General features: G+C 45.7%; 1 protein-coding gene across 1 annotated transcript in view; it reads left to right on the plus strand.

Moving 5' to 3' along the window:
- GLRA3 (glycine receptor alpha 3) overlaps positions 1-14,321 on the plus strand; it is a 242,166-nt gene that overhangs the window by 38,458 nt on the left and 189,387 nt on the right. Inside the window, exon 2 of the mRNA XM_066574670.1 lies at positions 11,246-11,373. Coding sequence (XP_066430767.1) covers positions 11,246-11,373 — 128 coding nt within the window. The remainder of the gene's footprint in view (positions 1-11,245; positions 11,374-14,321) is intronic.

The following is a 14,321-nucleotide window of genomic DNA, read 5'->3' on the forward strand; positions in this document are numbered from 1 at the left end:
AAGGGGTTGTCCCGCGCCGAAACTGTTTTTTTTTTTTTTAACCCCCCCCCCCCCCCCCCCGTTCAGCGCGAGACAACCCCGATGCAGGGGTCAAAAAAAACAAACCGGAGAGTGCTTACCTGAATCCCGGCGGTCCGGCGTCTTCATACTCACCTGCTGAAGATGGCCGCCGGGGTCTGCTCCCTCCGTGGACCGCAGCGCTTCTGTGCGGTCCATTGCCGATTCCAGCCTCCTGATTGGCTGGAATCGGCACGTGACGGGGCGGAGCTACACGGAGCCGGCATTCTGCACGAGCGGCCCCATTGAAGACAGGAGAAGACCCGGACTGCGCAAGCGCGGCTAATTTGGCCATCGGAGGGCGAAAATTAGTCGGCTCCATGGGAACGAGGACGCTAGCAACTGAGCAGGTAAGTATAAAACTTTTTATAACTTCTGTATGGCTCATAATTAATGCACAATGTACATTACAAAGTGCATTAATATGGCCATACAGAAGTATATAGACCCACTTGCTGCCGCGGGACAACCCCTTTAAGATAAGCAACCACCTAGAGAAAGATTCCTGGTGGTTTCAAACTTCTATTTAAGAACATCAAAGGCCACTTTGTTCTTTATGACCAAAATGCTTTTTTTTGGTACTTTTTCCAAGATCTGTGTCCCAGTACAATCTTGTGTTGAAGGTCTACAATTTCTTCTAATTCACAGCTTTCCTTTTGTTGTAACATTCACTGTAAACTGTGAAAATGTATATAACCAGGCGTGTGTCTGTCTAAATCATGTCATTTAGATGAATTTACCACAATTTGACTACAATCAAGTATAAGCATCTCAAGGATGAACAAATGAAATAGGATGCACTTAAGGTCAACTCTATGTGCCATAAGTAATGGTTTGAATCATAGAATGGTAGAGTTGGAAGAGACCTCCAGGGTCATCCCAGACCAGGTTTTAAAACATTTGTCTGTTTTTGTTCGCCTACTATAATGGATGTTAGCTTACATTGATTTTTATTGGCCAGATGTGTAACTGCTACATGGGCTACTGGTATACAACAGTATGATAACTCAGTTCCTCTACACTATTTTGTTTGATTGGCACTCACGTCTGTGAGACATGGACCCTGTAAGAAATTTGTATGGTAATTGTGTTGCCCGACTACCCACACTCCATTATTTTCTGGTTAAATTGCTTTATTATGCATTATACTTCATACAACATTTTTTAGACATTCTGTATGTGTACACTGCAGTCTTTAATAAAGTTTGATTGGTCAAGTTAAAAAAATATGATAATTCACATGATTTTTAATCTTTTTGTACAAATTTCAACAAACCTGATTTCAGTTTGTCATTGCGGGGTACTGTATGGAGATTGTTGAGGAAAAAAACCCACATTTTATAATATGTAAAAAGTGAAGTGGCCTGAATACATTTTGAATGTGCTGTACACAACGATATTCACTGATGGTAAAGTTATATATAATGCAGGTAAAACAACCGAATATGTCGTAGAAAAGATTCTAGGCTACAAAAGCATTGCTACATTGAGGAGGCTGTGTAAAGGATCAGTTTTAGAGATGAGCGAACGTACTCGTCCGAGCTTGATATTCGTGCGAATATTAGGGTGTTCGGGATGCTCGTTACTCGTAACGAGTACCACGCGGTGTTCCGGTTACTTTCACTTTCCTCTCTGAGACGTTAGCGCGCTTTTCTGGCCAATTGAAAGACAGGGAAGGCATTACAACTTCCCCCTGTGACGTTCAAGCCCTATACCACCCCCCTGCAGTGAGTGGCTGGGGAGATCTGATGTCACCCGAGTATAAAAATCGGCCCCTCCCGCGGCTCGGCTCAGATGCCTTGTGAGTTAGCTGAGGGAAAGTGCTATCGTGCTGGTGCTGCTGTAGGGAGAGCGTTAGGAGTCAGTGTAGGCTTCAAGAACCCCAAGGGTCCTTCTCAGAGCCACATCTAATAGTGTGCAATACTGTGTTAGCACTGTATTTTTAATTTTTTTTCCAAAATTGGATCTGCAGAGCATTGCGCCCTGCAATAGGGACAGAAGTGGTGGTTAGGCAGGGAGAGTGTTAGCAGTGAGTGTAGGCTTCAAGAACCCCAACGGTTCTTTCTAGGGCCACATCTATCCGTGTGCAGTACTGTCCAGGCTGCTGTTAGCAGTGTTGCATTTTTTTTTCTCTCAAAACCGGCTGTGCAGACCATTGCACCCGGCATTAATACTACAGGGATAGAATTGTGTAGGCAGGGCCAGAAGACATACATTATTCATTGAATAGACGCAGTGTGGCTTTTCCTTTGAAAAACAAGGGAAAAAATTCTATTTCGCCTGCCTCTGACAGTCCTCAGGGCTCTGGGTATGTGTGTGCTGCGTGCAGAACGTTAAAAAAAATCAGACGCAGCCAGCTACGTTTTACTGCAGGCTTGCGCCAATTTTTTTCCTGCATGGGAAATCCCTGATCTGCTGTAGCGAATAACTTTGCATCACTGCAGTTCTGTGACACATTTTCAGGGCCACAACACAGTTATTAAACTTAGTAGAATTCATTGAATACACGCAGTGTGGCTTATCCTTTGAAAAACAAGGGAAAAAATTCTATTTTGGCTGCAGGCTTGAGCCAATTTTTTTCCTGCATGGGAAATCCCTGATCTGCTGTAGCGAATAACTTTGCATCACTGCAGTTCTGTGACACATTTGCAGGGCCACAACACAGTTATTAAACTTAGTAGTATTCACTGAATACACGCAGTGTGGCTTGTCCTTTGAAAAACAAGGGAAAAAATTCTATTTTGGCTGCAGGCTTGAGCCAATTTTTTTCCTGCATGGGAAATCCCTGATCTGCTGTAGCGAATAACTTTGCATCACTGCAGTTCTGTGACACATTTGCAGGGCCACAACACAGTTATTAAACTTAGTAGTATTCATTGAATACACGCAGTGTGGCTTGTCCTTTGAAAAACAAGGGAAAAAATTATATTTTGGCTGCAGGCTTGCGCCAATTTTTTTCCTGCCTGGGAAATCAAATCACTGGTAATACACCATGCTGAGGGGTAGGGGTAGGCCTATAGGACGTGGACGCGGGCGAGGACGCGGAGGCCCAAGTCAGGGTGTGGGCACAGGCCGAGCCAGTGCGGTGGCCAGGGGTAGAGGCAGGGCCAGACCGAATAATCCACTAACTGTTTCCCAAAGCGCCCCCTCACGCAATGCCACCCTGCAGAGGTCAAGGTGCTCTATGGTGTGGCAGTTTTTCACAGAGACGCCTGACGACCGACGAACAGTGGTGTGCAACCTTTGTCGCGCCAAGATCAGCTGGGGAGGCACCACCAACAGCATGCGCAGGCATATGATGGCCAAGCACCCCACAAGGTGGGACGATGCCCGTTCACCGCCTCCGGTTTGCACGACTGCCTCTCCCCCTGTGCCCCAACCTGCCACTGAGATCCAACCTCCCTCTGAGGACACAGGCAGTACCGTCTCCTGGCCTGCACCCACACCCTCACCTCCGCTATCCTCGGCCCCATCCAGCAATGTCTCTCAGCGTAGCGTCCAGACGTCGCTAGCGCCACAGTTTGAGCGCAAGCGCAAGTACGACGCCACGCACCCGCACGCTCAAGCGTTAAACGTGCACATTGCCAAATTTATCAGCCTAGAGATGCTGCCGTATAGGCTTGTGGAAATGGAGGCTTTCAAAAGCATGATGGCGGCGGCGGCCCCGCGCTACTCGGTTCCCAGTCGCCACTACTTTTCCCGATGTGCCGTCCCAGGCCTGCACGACCACGTCTCCCACAACATTGTATGCGCCCTCACCAACGCGGTTACTGCCAAGGTCCACTTAACAACAGACACGTGGACAAGCACAGGCGGGCAGGGCCACTATATCTCCCTGACGGCACATTGGGTGAATTTAGTGGAGGCTGGGACAGAGTCAGAGCCTGGGACCGCTCACGTCCTACCCACCCCCCGAATTGCGTGCCCCAGCTCGGTGGTGGTATCTGCGGGGGTGTATGCTTCCTCCACTAAACCACCCTCCTCCTCCTCCTACGCAACCTCTGTCTCGCAATCAAGATGTGTCAGCAGTAGCACGTCGCCAGCAGTCGGTGTCACGCGGCGTGGCAGCACAGCGGTGGGCAAGCGTCAGCAGGCCGTGCAGAAACTACTCAGCTTAGGAGAGAAGAGGCACACGGCCCACGAACTGCTGCAGGGTCTGACAGAGCAGACCGACCGCTGGCTTGCGCCGCTGAGACTCCAACCGGGCATGGTCGTGTGTGACAACGGCCGTAAGCTGGTGGCGGCTCTGCAGCTCGGCAGCCTCACGCACGTGCCATGCCTGGCCCATGTCTTTAATTTGGTGGTTCAGCGCTTTCTGAAAAGCTACCCCCACTTGTCATACCTGCTCGGAAAGGTGCACCGGATCTGCGCACATTTCCGCAAATCACACACGCACGCTGCCACCCTGCGGACACTGCAACATCGGTTTAATCTGCCAGTGCACCGACTGCTGTGCGACGTGCCCACACAGTGGAACTCTACGCTCCACATGTTGGCCAGACTCTATGAGCAGCGTAGAGCTATAGTGAAATACCAACTCCAACTTGCGAGGCGCAGTGGGAGTCAGCCTCCTCAATTATTTACAGAAGAGTGGGCCTGGTTGGCAGCCATCTGCCAGGTCCTTGGAAAATTTGAGGAGTCTACCCAGGTGGTGAGCGGCGATGCTGCAATGATTAGCGTCACCATTCCTCTGCTATGCATCTTGAGAAGTTCCCTGCAAAGCATAAAGGCAGACGCTTTGCGCTCGGAAACAGAGCCGGGGGAAGACAGTATGTCGCTGGATAGTCAGAGCACCCTCCTGTCTATATCTCAGCGCGTTCAGGAGGAGGAGGAGGAGCATGAGGAGGATGAGGAGGAGGGGGAAGAGACAGCTTGGCCCACTGCTGACGGTACCCATGCTGCTTGCCTGTCATCCTTTCAGCGTGTATGGCCTGAGGAGGAGGAAGAGGAGGAGGAGGAGGAGGATCCTGAAAGTGATCTTCCTAGTGAAGACAGCCATGTGTTGCGTACAGGTACTCTGGCACACATGGCTGACTTCATGTTAGGATGCCTTTCTCGTGACCCTCGCGTTACACGCATTCTGGCCACTACGGATTACTGGGTGTACACACTGCTCGATCCACGGTATAAGGAGAGCCTTTGCACTCTCATTCCCGAAGAGGAAAGGGGTTCCAGAATGATGCTATACCACAGGGCGCTGGTGGACAAACTGATGGTAAACTTCCCATCCGACAGCGCTGGTGGCAGAAGGCGCAGTTCCGAGTGCCAGGTAGCAGGGGAGGCGCAGAGATCAGGCAGCATGTACAGCGCAGGCAGGGGAACATTCTCCAAGGCCTTTGCCAGCTTTATGGCTCCCCAGCAAGACTGTGTCACCGCTCCCCAGTCAAGGCTGAGTCGGCGGGAGCACTGTAAAAGGATGGTGAGGGAGTACGTAGCCGATCGCACGACCGTCCTCCGTGACGCCTCTGCCACCTACAACTACTGGGTGTCGAAGCTGGACACGTGGCCTGAACTCGCACTGTATGCCCTGGAGGTGCTTGCTTGTCCTGCGGCTAGCGTCTTGTCAGAGAGTGTGTTTAGTGTGGCTGGGGGAATCATCACGGATAAGCGTACCCACCTGTCAACCGACAGTGCCGACAGGCTTACACTCATCAAGATGAACAAAGCCTGGATTTCCCCAGACTTCTCTTCTCCACCAGCGGACAGCAGCGATACCTAAGCAATACGTAGGCTGCACCCGCGGATGGAAGCATCGTTCTCTCTCACCATCCAAAACGGGGACATTTCTGCTTCATCAATCTGTGTATAATATTCCTCCTCCTCCTCCTCCTGCTCCTCCTCCTGAAACCTCACGTAATCACGCCGAACGGGCAATTTTTCTTAGGGCTACAAGGCTCACTCATATAATTTTTCTAAACAATTTTTATACGTTTCAATGCTCTTAAAAGCGTTGAAACTTTAACTTGAACCAATTTTTCGTTAAACTGGGCTGCCTCCAGGCCTAGTTACCACTTAAGCCACATTAACCAAAGCAATTAATGGGTTTAATAAGCCCTCTTGGTTGGCCATGGCCAATTTTTTGGATGTACAATTTTTGTGGGCCCTCGCCTACAGTGTAATCAAATGAATTTTTAGCCCACCTGCATTACAGCTGACGTTACATCCGCTGTGTTGAGCAATGCAATGGGATATATTTATGTACCGCCGGTGGCTTCCTGGCACCCACCCATGCTGTGGGTCCACAGAGAATTATAAATGCATCTGTTTCCACATCTAAAGAACCCCAGTCAGACTGGGGCATGCAGTGTGGGCCGAAGCCCACCTGCATTAAAGGGGTTGTCCCGCGGCAGCAAGTGGGTCTATACACTTCTGTATGGCCATATTAATGCACTTTGTAATGTACATTGTGCATTAATTATGAGCCATACAGAAGTTATAAGAAGTTTTTCACTTACCTGTTCCGTTGCTAGCGTCCTCGTTCCCATGGAGCCGACTAATTTTCGCCGTCTAATGGCCAAATTAGCCGCGCTTGCGCAGTCCGGGTCTTCTTATCTTCTCAATGGGGCTCCGTGTAGCTCCGTGTAGCTCCGCCCCGTCACGTGCCGATTCCAACCAATCAGGAGGCTGGAATCGGCAATGGACCGCACAGAAGCCCTGCAGTCCACGGAGGGAGAAGATGCCGGCGGCCATCTTCAGCCGGTAAGTAAGAAGTCACCGGAGCGCGGGGATTCAGGTAAGCGCTGTGTGGATTTTTCTTTAGGTCCCTGTATCGGGGTTGTCTCGCGCCGAACGGGGGGGTTGAAAAAAAAAAACCCGTTTCAGCGCGGGACAACCCCTTTAAGCACGACATTACTACCTCAGCTGTGTTGGGCAATGCAATGGGATATTTTTGTGTACCGCCGGTGGGTTCCAGGGAGCCACCCATGCTGTCGGTCCACAGGGACTTCACAATAGGGAGTTGTACCTGCCTGTGTCTATGAATTAAAAACCGCGGTCTGACTGGGGCATGCAGACACCTTGACAGAATGAATAGTGTGTGGCACATAGGTTCCCCATTGCTATGCCCACATGTGCAGCTCCTGATGGCGGTGGCACAGGATTATATTTCTCATTGCTTCTGTACAGCATTGTGGGCTGTCGCCCCACCCCTTTTAAAGAGGGTCGCTGCCTAGCTGTGCCAACCCTCTGCAGTGTGTGCCTGCTTTTCCTCTGGCAGACTCACTTATAAATAGACATGAGTGTGGCGTGGCATGAGGGCAGCTGAAGGCTGGGCAGGGACAGTTTGGTGTGCGCTGTGGACACTGGGTCGTGGGGGGGGGTGGTTGGTCAGCATGTAACCCAGGAGAAGTGGCAGCGGAGTGTCATGCAGGCAGTGATTGTGCTTTGTTGGAGGTAGTGTGGTGCTTAGCTAAGGTATGCATTGCTAATGAGGGCTTTTCAGAAGTAAAAGTTGTTGGGGGGGGGCCCACTCTTGCCGGTATTGTGGCTTAATAGTGGGACCTGTGAACTTGAGATGCAGCCCAACATGTAGCCCCTCGCCTGCCCTATCCGTTGCTGTGTCGTTCCCATCACTTTCTTGAATTGCCCAGATTTTCACACATGAAAACCTTAGCGAGCATCGGCGAAATACAAAAATGCTCGGGTCGCCCATTGACTTCAATGGGGTTCGTTACTCGAAACGAACCCTCGAGCATCGTGAAAATTTCGTCCCGAGTAACGAGCACCCGAGCATTTTGGTGCTCGCTCATCTCTAATCAGTTTATATCCAAGTTACATTCAACAGTATGGAAAAACCAAATATGTTGCCGTATTAACAATAGGAGGAACAATTTCCCAGTGGGGTGTCAAGCAGGACAGTTGAGGAGGGTATTTGGAAAAATTTAAAATCAGATATCAAATAAGGAACATAAAGCAAACAACAAAATCTGTTAATACTTAAGCAGATATTGCTTTCTGATCAGTGACTATAAAATAAGTTATGATAAATAAAAACTACATTATATATCCATGGTCATATCTGCATTGTAGATTTCATCATGTTTGACAGAAAAAAATAGTGCTGATGAAATAAAGGACACTTTGGTGGAATCCAGTGTACGTCAGTTGGGTTTGATGGGCAATAGTGTTGCTCGTCTTGATCACCCAGGTGATAAAATTGGCCTGATTTTGACATAATCAAATCTGGTAAGTCTGAACAAATTTTTGACGAAAATTGCATAGAAAATCAAATTTCCCATAATGCCTGCTGCAGAGGTCCACGTGAAATCAACCAGCAGCCAAGGTGCCTTGCTGATGTCATCAAATGTGTCCTCCATCTTGCATATGGACAGCAGTTTCATTGGACACCTGTATCACAGGACCTAGTCATATATAACATAGGTGCTGTGTATTCTGTGACCATTTTACAATTGAGCACAGAACAGAGTAGCCACATCACGTTTATATGCCTATATAATGTGGTGTGTTGTTAATAGTAACAAATATTCTATACAGGATCTATTGCTATCTACCAGCAGAGAACTTGTGGTTTTATTGGAGGGATTAGAGAAAGAAGCTGGATCACTGTTATATGGGGTTTGTACATTGGAAGGGGGCACATTTTGCTGCTGTCAACATGTAAAGCAGGAAGGCAGACCCACAAACTATGCTTTGGCAGGGGGAATATTGAAGTTCTCTGTGGCCTCAGATATCTTTCAAATTCACCAATCTGTCCACTATAAATTATTTGCAGAAAATACGCAGCTAGAAGGGCTGTTTGGGGAATTAAATTACGCTGCTCTAAACAGAGACAGCTCACAAAGATACAAGCTGTACTGTGTGGCCTCCTGTTCTCATATATCATGTCACCCAGGGATCACAGCTTATTTAGTTGGTGGGGGTGGTTGTTAATATATATTTTTTTTAAAACACAGACAGGGATACAGCAAATACACACCGTGTGTGTCAATGGCCTCAGACATCATTTAGTCACAAGTCAAGCCCCTACAACTTATTTGCAGGTCTTAGGCAGCTAGCAGTGTGGTTTGGAAAATTCAATTACACTGCGACCAACAGGGACAGTGCACAAATATACAATAATAGAATCATAGAATGGTAGAGTTGGAAGGGATCTCCAGGGTCATCAGGTCCAACCCCCTACTCAGTGCAGGATTTACTAAATCATCCCAGACCAGGTTTTAAAACATTTGGCTGTTTTTGTTCGCTTACTATAATGGGTGTTAGCTTACATTGATTTTTATTGGCCAGATGTGTAACTGCTACATGGGCTACTGGTATACAACAGTATGATAACCAGATATTCGTCCTGTCTTTGTTTGAACACTTCCATTGAAGGAGAAACTCACCATCTCCCATGGTAACCTATTCCACTCATTGATTACCCTCACTGTCAGAAAGTTTTTCTAATATCTAATTTCTATCTCCTCCCTACAGTACAAGATGTACTGTGTGGCCTTTTGTTCTCACATATCGTGCCACTCAACAATTGTGCGTTTTTTATTTGCGGTTGTGTTTTTGTTAGTATAAAACAAAAAGAAACCCAACAGGGAAACAGCAAATACACACAGTGTGCATCAGTGCCCTCAGACATGAATCTGTTCACTATGGATTATTTGCAGGTTTTATGCAGCTAGCAGTGGTTTTCAGCAAATGAAAAAGTTAGCTGAAAAGTCACATAAAAAAGGACTAAGTAAAAAAATAAAAAGGAAACATGAAGAAAGTAAGGGGTAGGGGACATGTCAGTGGCGTGGTGCTGCTGCTTCCTCCTCCTACATCCCCCCAAATGAAAACTATGTCAATATGGGAATACGGAGCTACAGCTCTCATGTTTCCATGAGGAGCACACTCTGCCCTTAAGGTTCTGTTGCTGCTGTTGGTTGAACTGCTGCTGCTCTCCTCCTATTTTCACGATATTTTTTACTTCTCCAAAAACAAATTATTTCTAACATACAAGAAACAGCTGTAGTTCTACAGCTTTTCCTTGGAGAAGGTCCATGCTTGGCTGTTCTGTTCACTTGGTTAAATTTGTCCTTTGCAAACTTTATGGCCACCTGCAGACGGGCGGAAATTCCGCGGCGGGATTCACCACAGAATTTCTGCCTGTACACACCTGCATAGGATTGCAATACAATACGCAATCCTATGCGGACGGCCGCGGTTTGTCTGCGCGAAATCCCACTCAGAAAACAAACCGCGGCATGCTCTAATTCTGTGTGGGGCTCACAGAGCCCCGCACAGAAACATCACTTACCGGCTGCTGGCTCTGCTCTGCGCATGCACATGAAAGAGTCGGAGCTGCGGGAGCAGGTGAGTTACGCGCTGCTCTCTGCAGGCACTCGGGTCGGGTGTGGCTGCGAGAATTCTTGCAGCAGGATCCGACCCGGCCGTCTGCAGGCAGCCTATGACATTGCTTTTAAAACAAGCACAGCAGTTGCTGTCTTCCTTTGGTGTCACTTTTTGTTACTCTACTCCTTAGTAGGGCAGTAGGAACCACATTCTTAAGTCTTGTGTTCACCTGGCAGAATTTGTCCTTGTAAAACTTGTGGCATTGATTTTAAACAAGCAGCTCACCTGCTGTCTTCCTTGGTGTGGCGCTGCCCTGCGGTGTACCTTATAAAGAAAAGCCTCATTGCAGATGTGAACATAGGGATGATAAAAAGTATTACACTGGACATGTAAAACATACAGTACAGTACATACATTTGTTTGTTTTCTGATATGGTTAAATCATCTTTGCAAAGGTACGAAAATCACGATTGTCTGAATGAAACATAATTGATATTTACCAACTGCACATATAAACAAATTTTGGTAGAGCTTGAGTGATTTTGACTATTGTTCCAACATATCAGTGTCTGGATAGAATCATGTCTAAGTGATAAGCAGTGTCCTGTTTTCATGTTTCCTCCTGGTGTTTTCTCCCAGACTTCAATAACCTACAGTAGATTCCATCGGCCTAACATTAGTTTGTGAATCTCAGTGGGGTCTGTATATATTATGTACAGAACTGCACAACATTCCGATGCCATAAAATGATGTGTGAAAAATAAATATTTTTCTTTCCTACCCAGTTTGAAAAAGTCAGATTTTATTAGTTGTATAGTCTCTTGAATGTAGGAAATTTTTGTATCTTTTAATGACTTGTTAGGATATTTATTGAATTTAACGAGCTTGTTATTTTGTCTTCTAGTTTGGTTGCCACCAAAGAAACAGACAGTGCTCGTTCCCGTAGTTCACCAATGTCACCATCTGATTTTCTGGACAAACTTATGGGTAGAACATCTGGTTATGATGCAAGAATAAGACCTAACTTCAAAGGTAACATTTTTTTTATTTATTGCCATTTTAAAGAATGTTTAAAAGCAGTGAAAGAAAATGAGCGTGAACACAAACTGTACCTCCAGTACTCAAAGTAAAGACTCAATTTTATGGTAAAACTGTAATTTTGGATAGGTTATAGAGTATTTTGACCTTAACAAGAAGCACTTTTTTAGTTGTTTTGTTTGATTGTTTTTAAGTCTTTATTTCTTCATATTGCTTTAACGCTAACCTTTTCAGAATAGCTTTTTCCTTTTGGTATGTGAATCCTTCCTAATCACTGCAAACAACATTGAGGCACATGGTACATATTCTCCACCACCGGCCTGTTGTGTGCGGCTAGTAATTATTAGGAAATTATAGTACCAGTGCTTCCAGTGGCACTTCACACACACAGTAGCTTGATTACCACACAAGACAAACACAGCTTGGCTCCTCCCACAGCAGTGACATCACCTCAGGTCTTTTAGCCCACCAGATCTCTGTGGTTGAGGTAGATCAGTGTGTTCTGTCAGGACCGCTGAGTTGTGTCTGACATAATAGAGGTTTAGTTGTATTCTCATTTTGTTATTTTTATCCTCTCCTTTTCAAGAGCCCTAACTGTATTGTTCTTCTGTCAGTCAGACTCTGTGTTTTATATATGTTGTAGGGCCTTCGATGATGTCACCAGGGGTGGAACTATTACATCACCAGTGGTGGAGCATATGAATCACACACACACACACACACACATACATACATACATACACACTCACAGACAAGTGGTCGTTAGTAGTTTGATTGTTGTCTCCTACACTGAGGAACCCACTTCTTCTTTCCCGCTAATTCCACTGTAGACTGAAAGTCACCCTTTTGCCTAGCTGATGCTTGGAAGTGTTATCTCAGTCACTGAAGGCTGTTGTGACATCTGACATCTGTAAGCAGTCAAACTGCTAGGGTATGAGATTCCTTCAGATCTGGCAGTTTGATCAGGAGTCTGGCTGTCAGTCATCAGCTAAGCCACCACCTTAAAAAGATTTTGTGCTGGTTAAAAGCCCATTAGTCAGTAAAAAGGCATATTAGCCATCACTAAGGGGTTAAAGGAAATTTGTCAGCTGGAACATACTATTCAAACTGCAGGCAGCATGTTATAGAGCAGGAGGAGCTGAGCAGATTGATATATAGTTTTATGGGGAAGTATTCAGTATAGATTTTATTTAATTAACCTATCTATCTGCTCATTCAAAGCTGAACAGTCTAATGGGCGGTCCTGTCAGTGATTGACAGCTATGTGTGTTTGACTGTACATGCTGGGAAAGTGTCACAAAGCATGACACTCTGTAAGTATCCAAGGTGCACTGTGTAGGTTACTAACCCAGTGTAACAATTTTGGCAGGATCCTAAATGACAGAACTTAGCTTGGCCTTTAGCAGTCACCTTAAATATGTAATGCAGTGTTTCCCATTATTCAGATAACCCCAGGATTTACAGTAGAATCAAATAGTGTAATTACTGAACATTGAGAGAAATTGAGATGTGATACATGTATCAAGACAGTGAAAACACAACTGAAACTAGACACTCATCATTGGATGAGAGGGGCAGATGATAATGATAATAAATATAATGAAACTGGCAGCAGAGACTGGAACAGATGGTATGGTACCAAAATAATAACCAAGAGAAATGCTAACCCTTATATTGGCTCTTCCTAAATCTCACCCTAATGTCTGCCTGACACTGTCCTTCAATATCAGACACCAGTGTACCTAAACAGCCCTAAGTTTTAACTATAGATGACCCTGTCTTAAACACTATTCCTGATAACAAGTCCCCAGAACACTGACTGCATAGAGTAGACAAGATTAGGTACTTGGACTACAACAAAAATATTGCATAGAACACATGTTGTCACAGCCATAAACTGCACCACACTGCAGAAAACAAAGGTATTTAAAGAGAGGCTAACCAATCAGAAACTCCTCTAAGCAATGAGACTATGCTGACCTGTGTGGTCAACTGATCCCTTGCATTGGGTCAGGTGTGGGGGCTGTTGCATAACGACTGCACCACCAACAATTTAGAAAGCAGTAGATAACAATGTAGCAGGAGCCCTTCTACTGATTTTAACACCCAACACAAAATAGCATATAGTTCCATACTCTCCAAAATATGATACAGACTTTTTATTCACAACGCATTTATATAATCCACAAATATGTGTGTGTTTATGGTCATAAAATCTTTCTCAGATCAACAAGTTGTATAGTATTGTATATCACAACATCCAGTCTGATTGGGCATTAGTTGTTAGAGATATTTTACCCATGTGGGCACCCTATATGCTCATATATGCCTAAATTATATACCAATATGTTTCTATAAAACTGTATTTTGATGTACATATTTTGGGTATCCTCATTTCCTTGCCTAAATAACATGACATTCCATAGTAACATAGTATGTTAGGCTGAAAAAAGACAAATGCTCATCCTGTACAGCCTGTTTTCATCTCCTTCCCCCTTATTGATCCAGAGGAAAGTAATGAAAAACAAAATGAGGCAGATACCAATTTACCCCATTTGGTGAAAAAAAGTTCCTTCCTGCCTCAATAATGACAGTCACAATAATCCCTGGATCAACACTTGAAAGTTCCTTCCTTTCATGTGTTCCTTCCTGACTCCAAGACCCGGATCAGCAACTCCTCTGATTATATTTAATGTCTATATCCTGCAATGTCGTAGTCCTCTCTTAAACTCCTCCATTGATTTTTCCATCACTATGTCCTCAGGCAGAGAGTTGCATAATCTCACTGCTCTTACAGTAAAGAACCTCCTTCTGTGTTGGTGATTAAACCTGCTTTCTTCTAGACGTAGTGGATGCCCTCTTGTTACCGTCACAGTCCTGGGTATAGACACATAGGCCTCCTTCCCACGAACGGATTTCCGCCGCGTAATTCGCGGCGAAAA

This window comes from Eleutherodactylus coqui, chromosome 7 (genome assembly GCF_035609145.1).
Source record: "Eleutherodactylus coqui strain aEleCoq1 chromosome 7, aEleCoq1.hap1, whole genome shotgun sequence".
Lineage (NCBI taxonomy): Eukaryota > Metazoa > Chordata > Amphibia > Anura > Eleutherodactylidae > Eleutherodactylus > Eleutherodactylus coqui.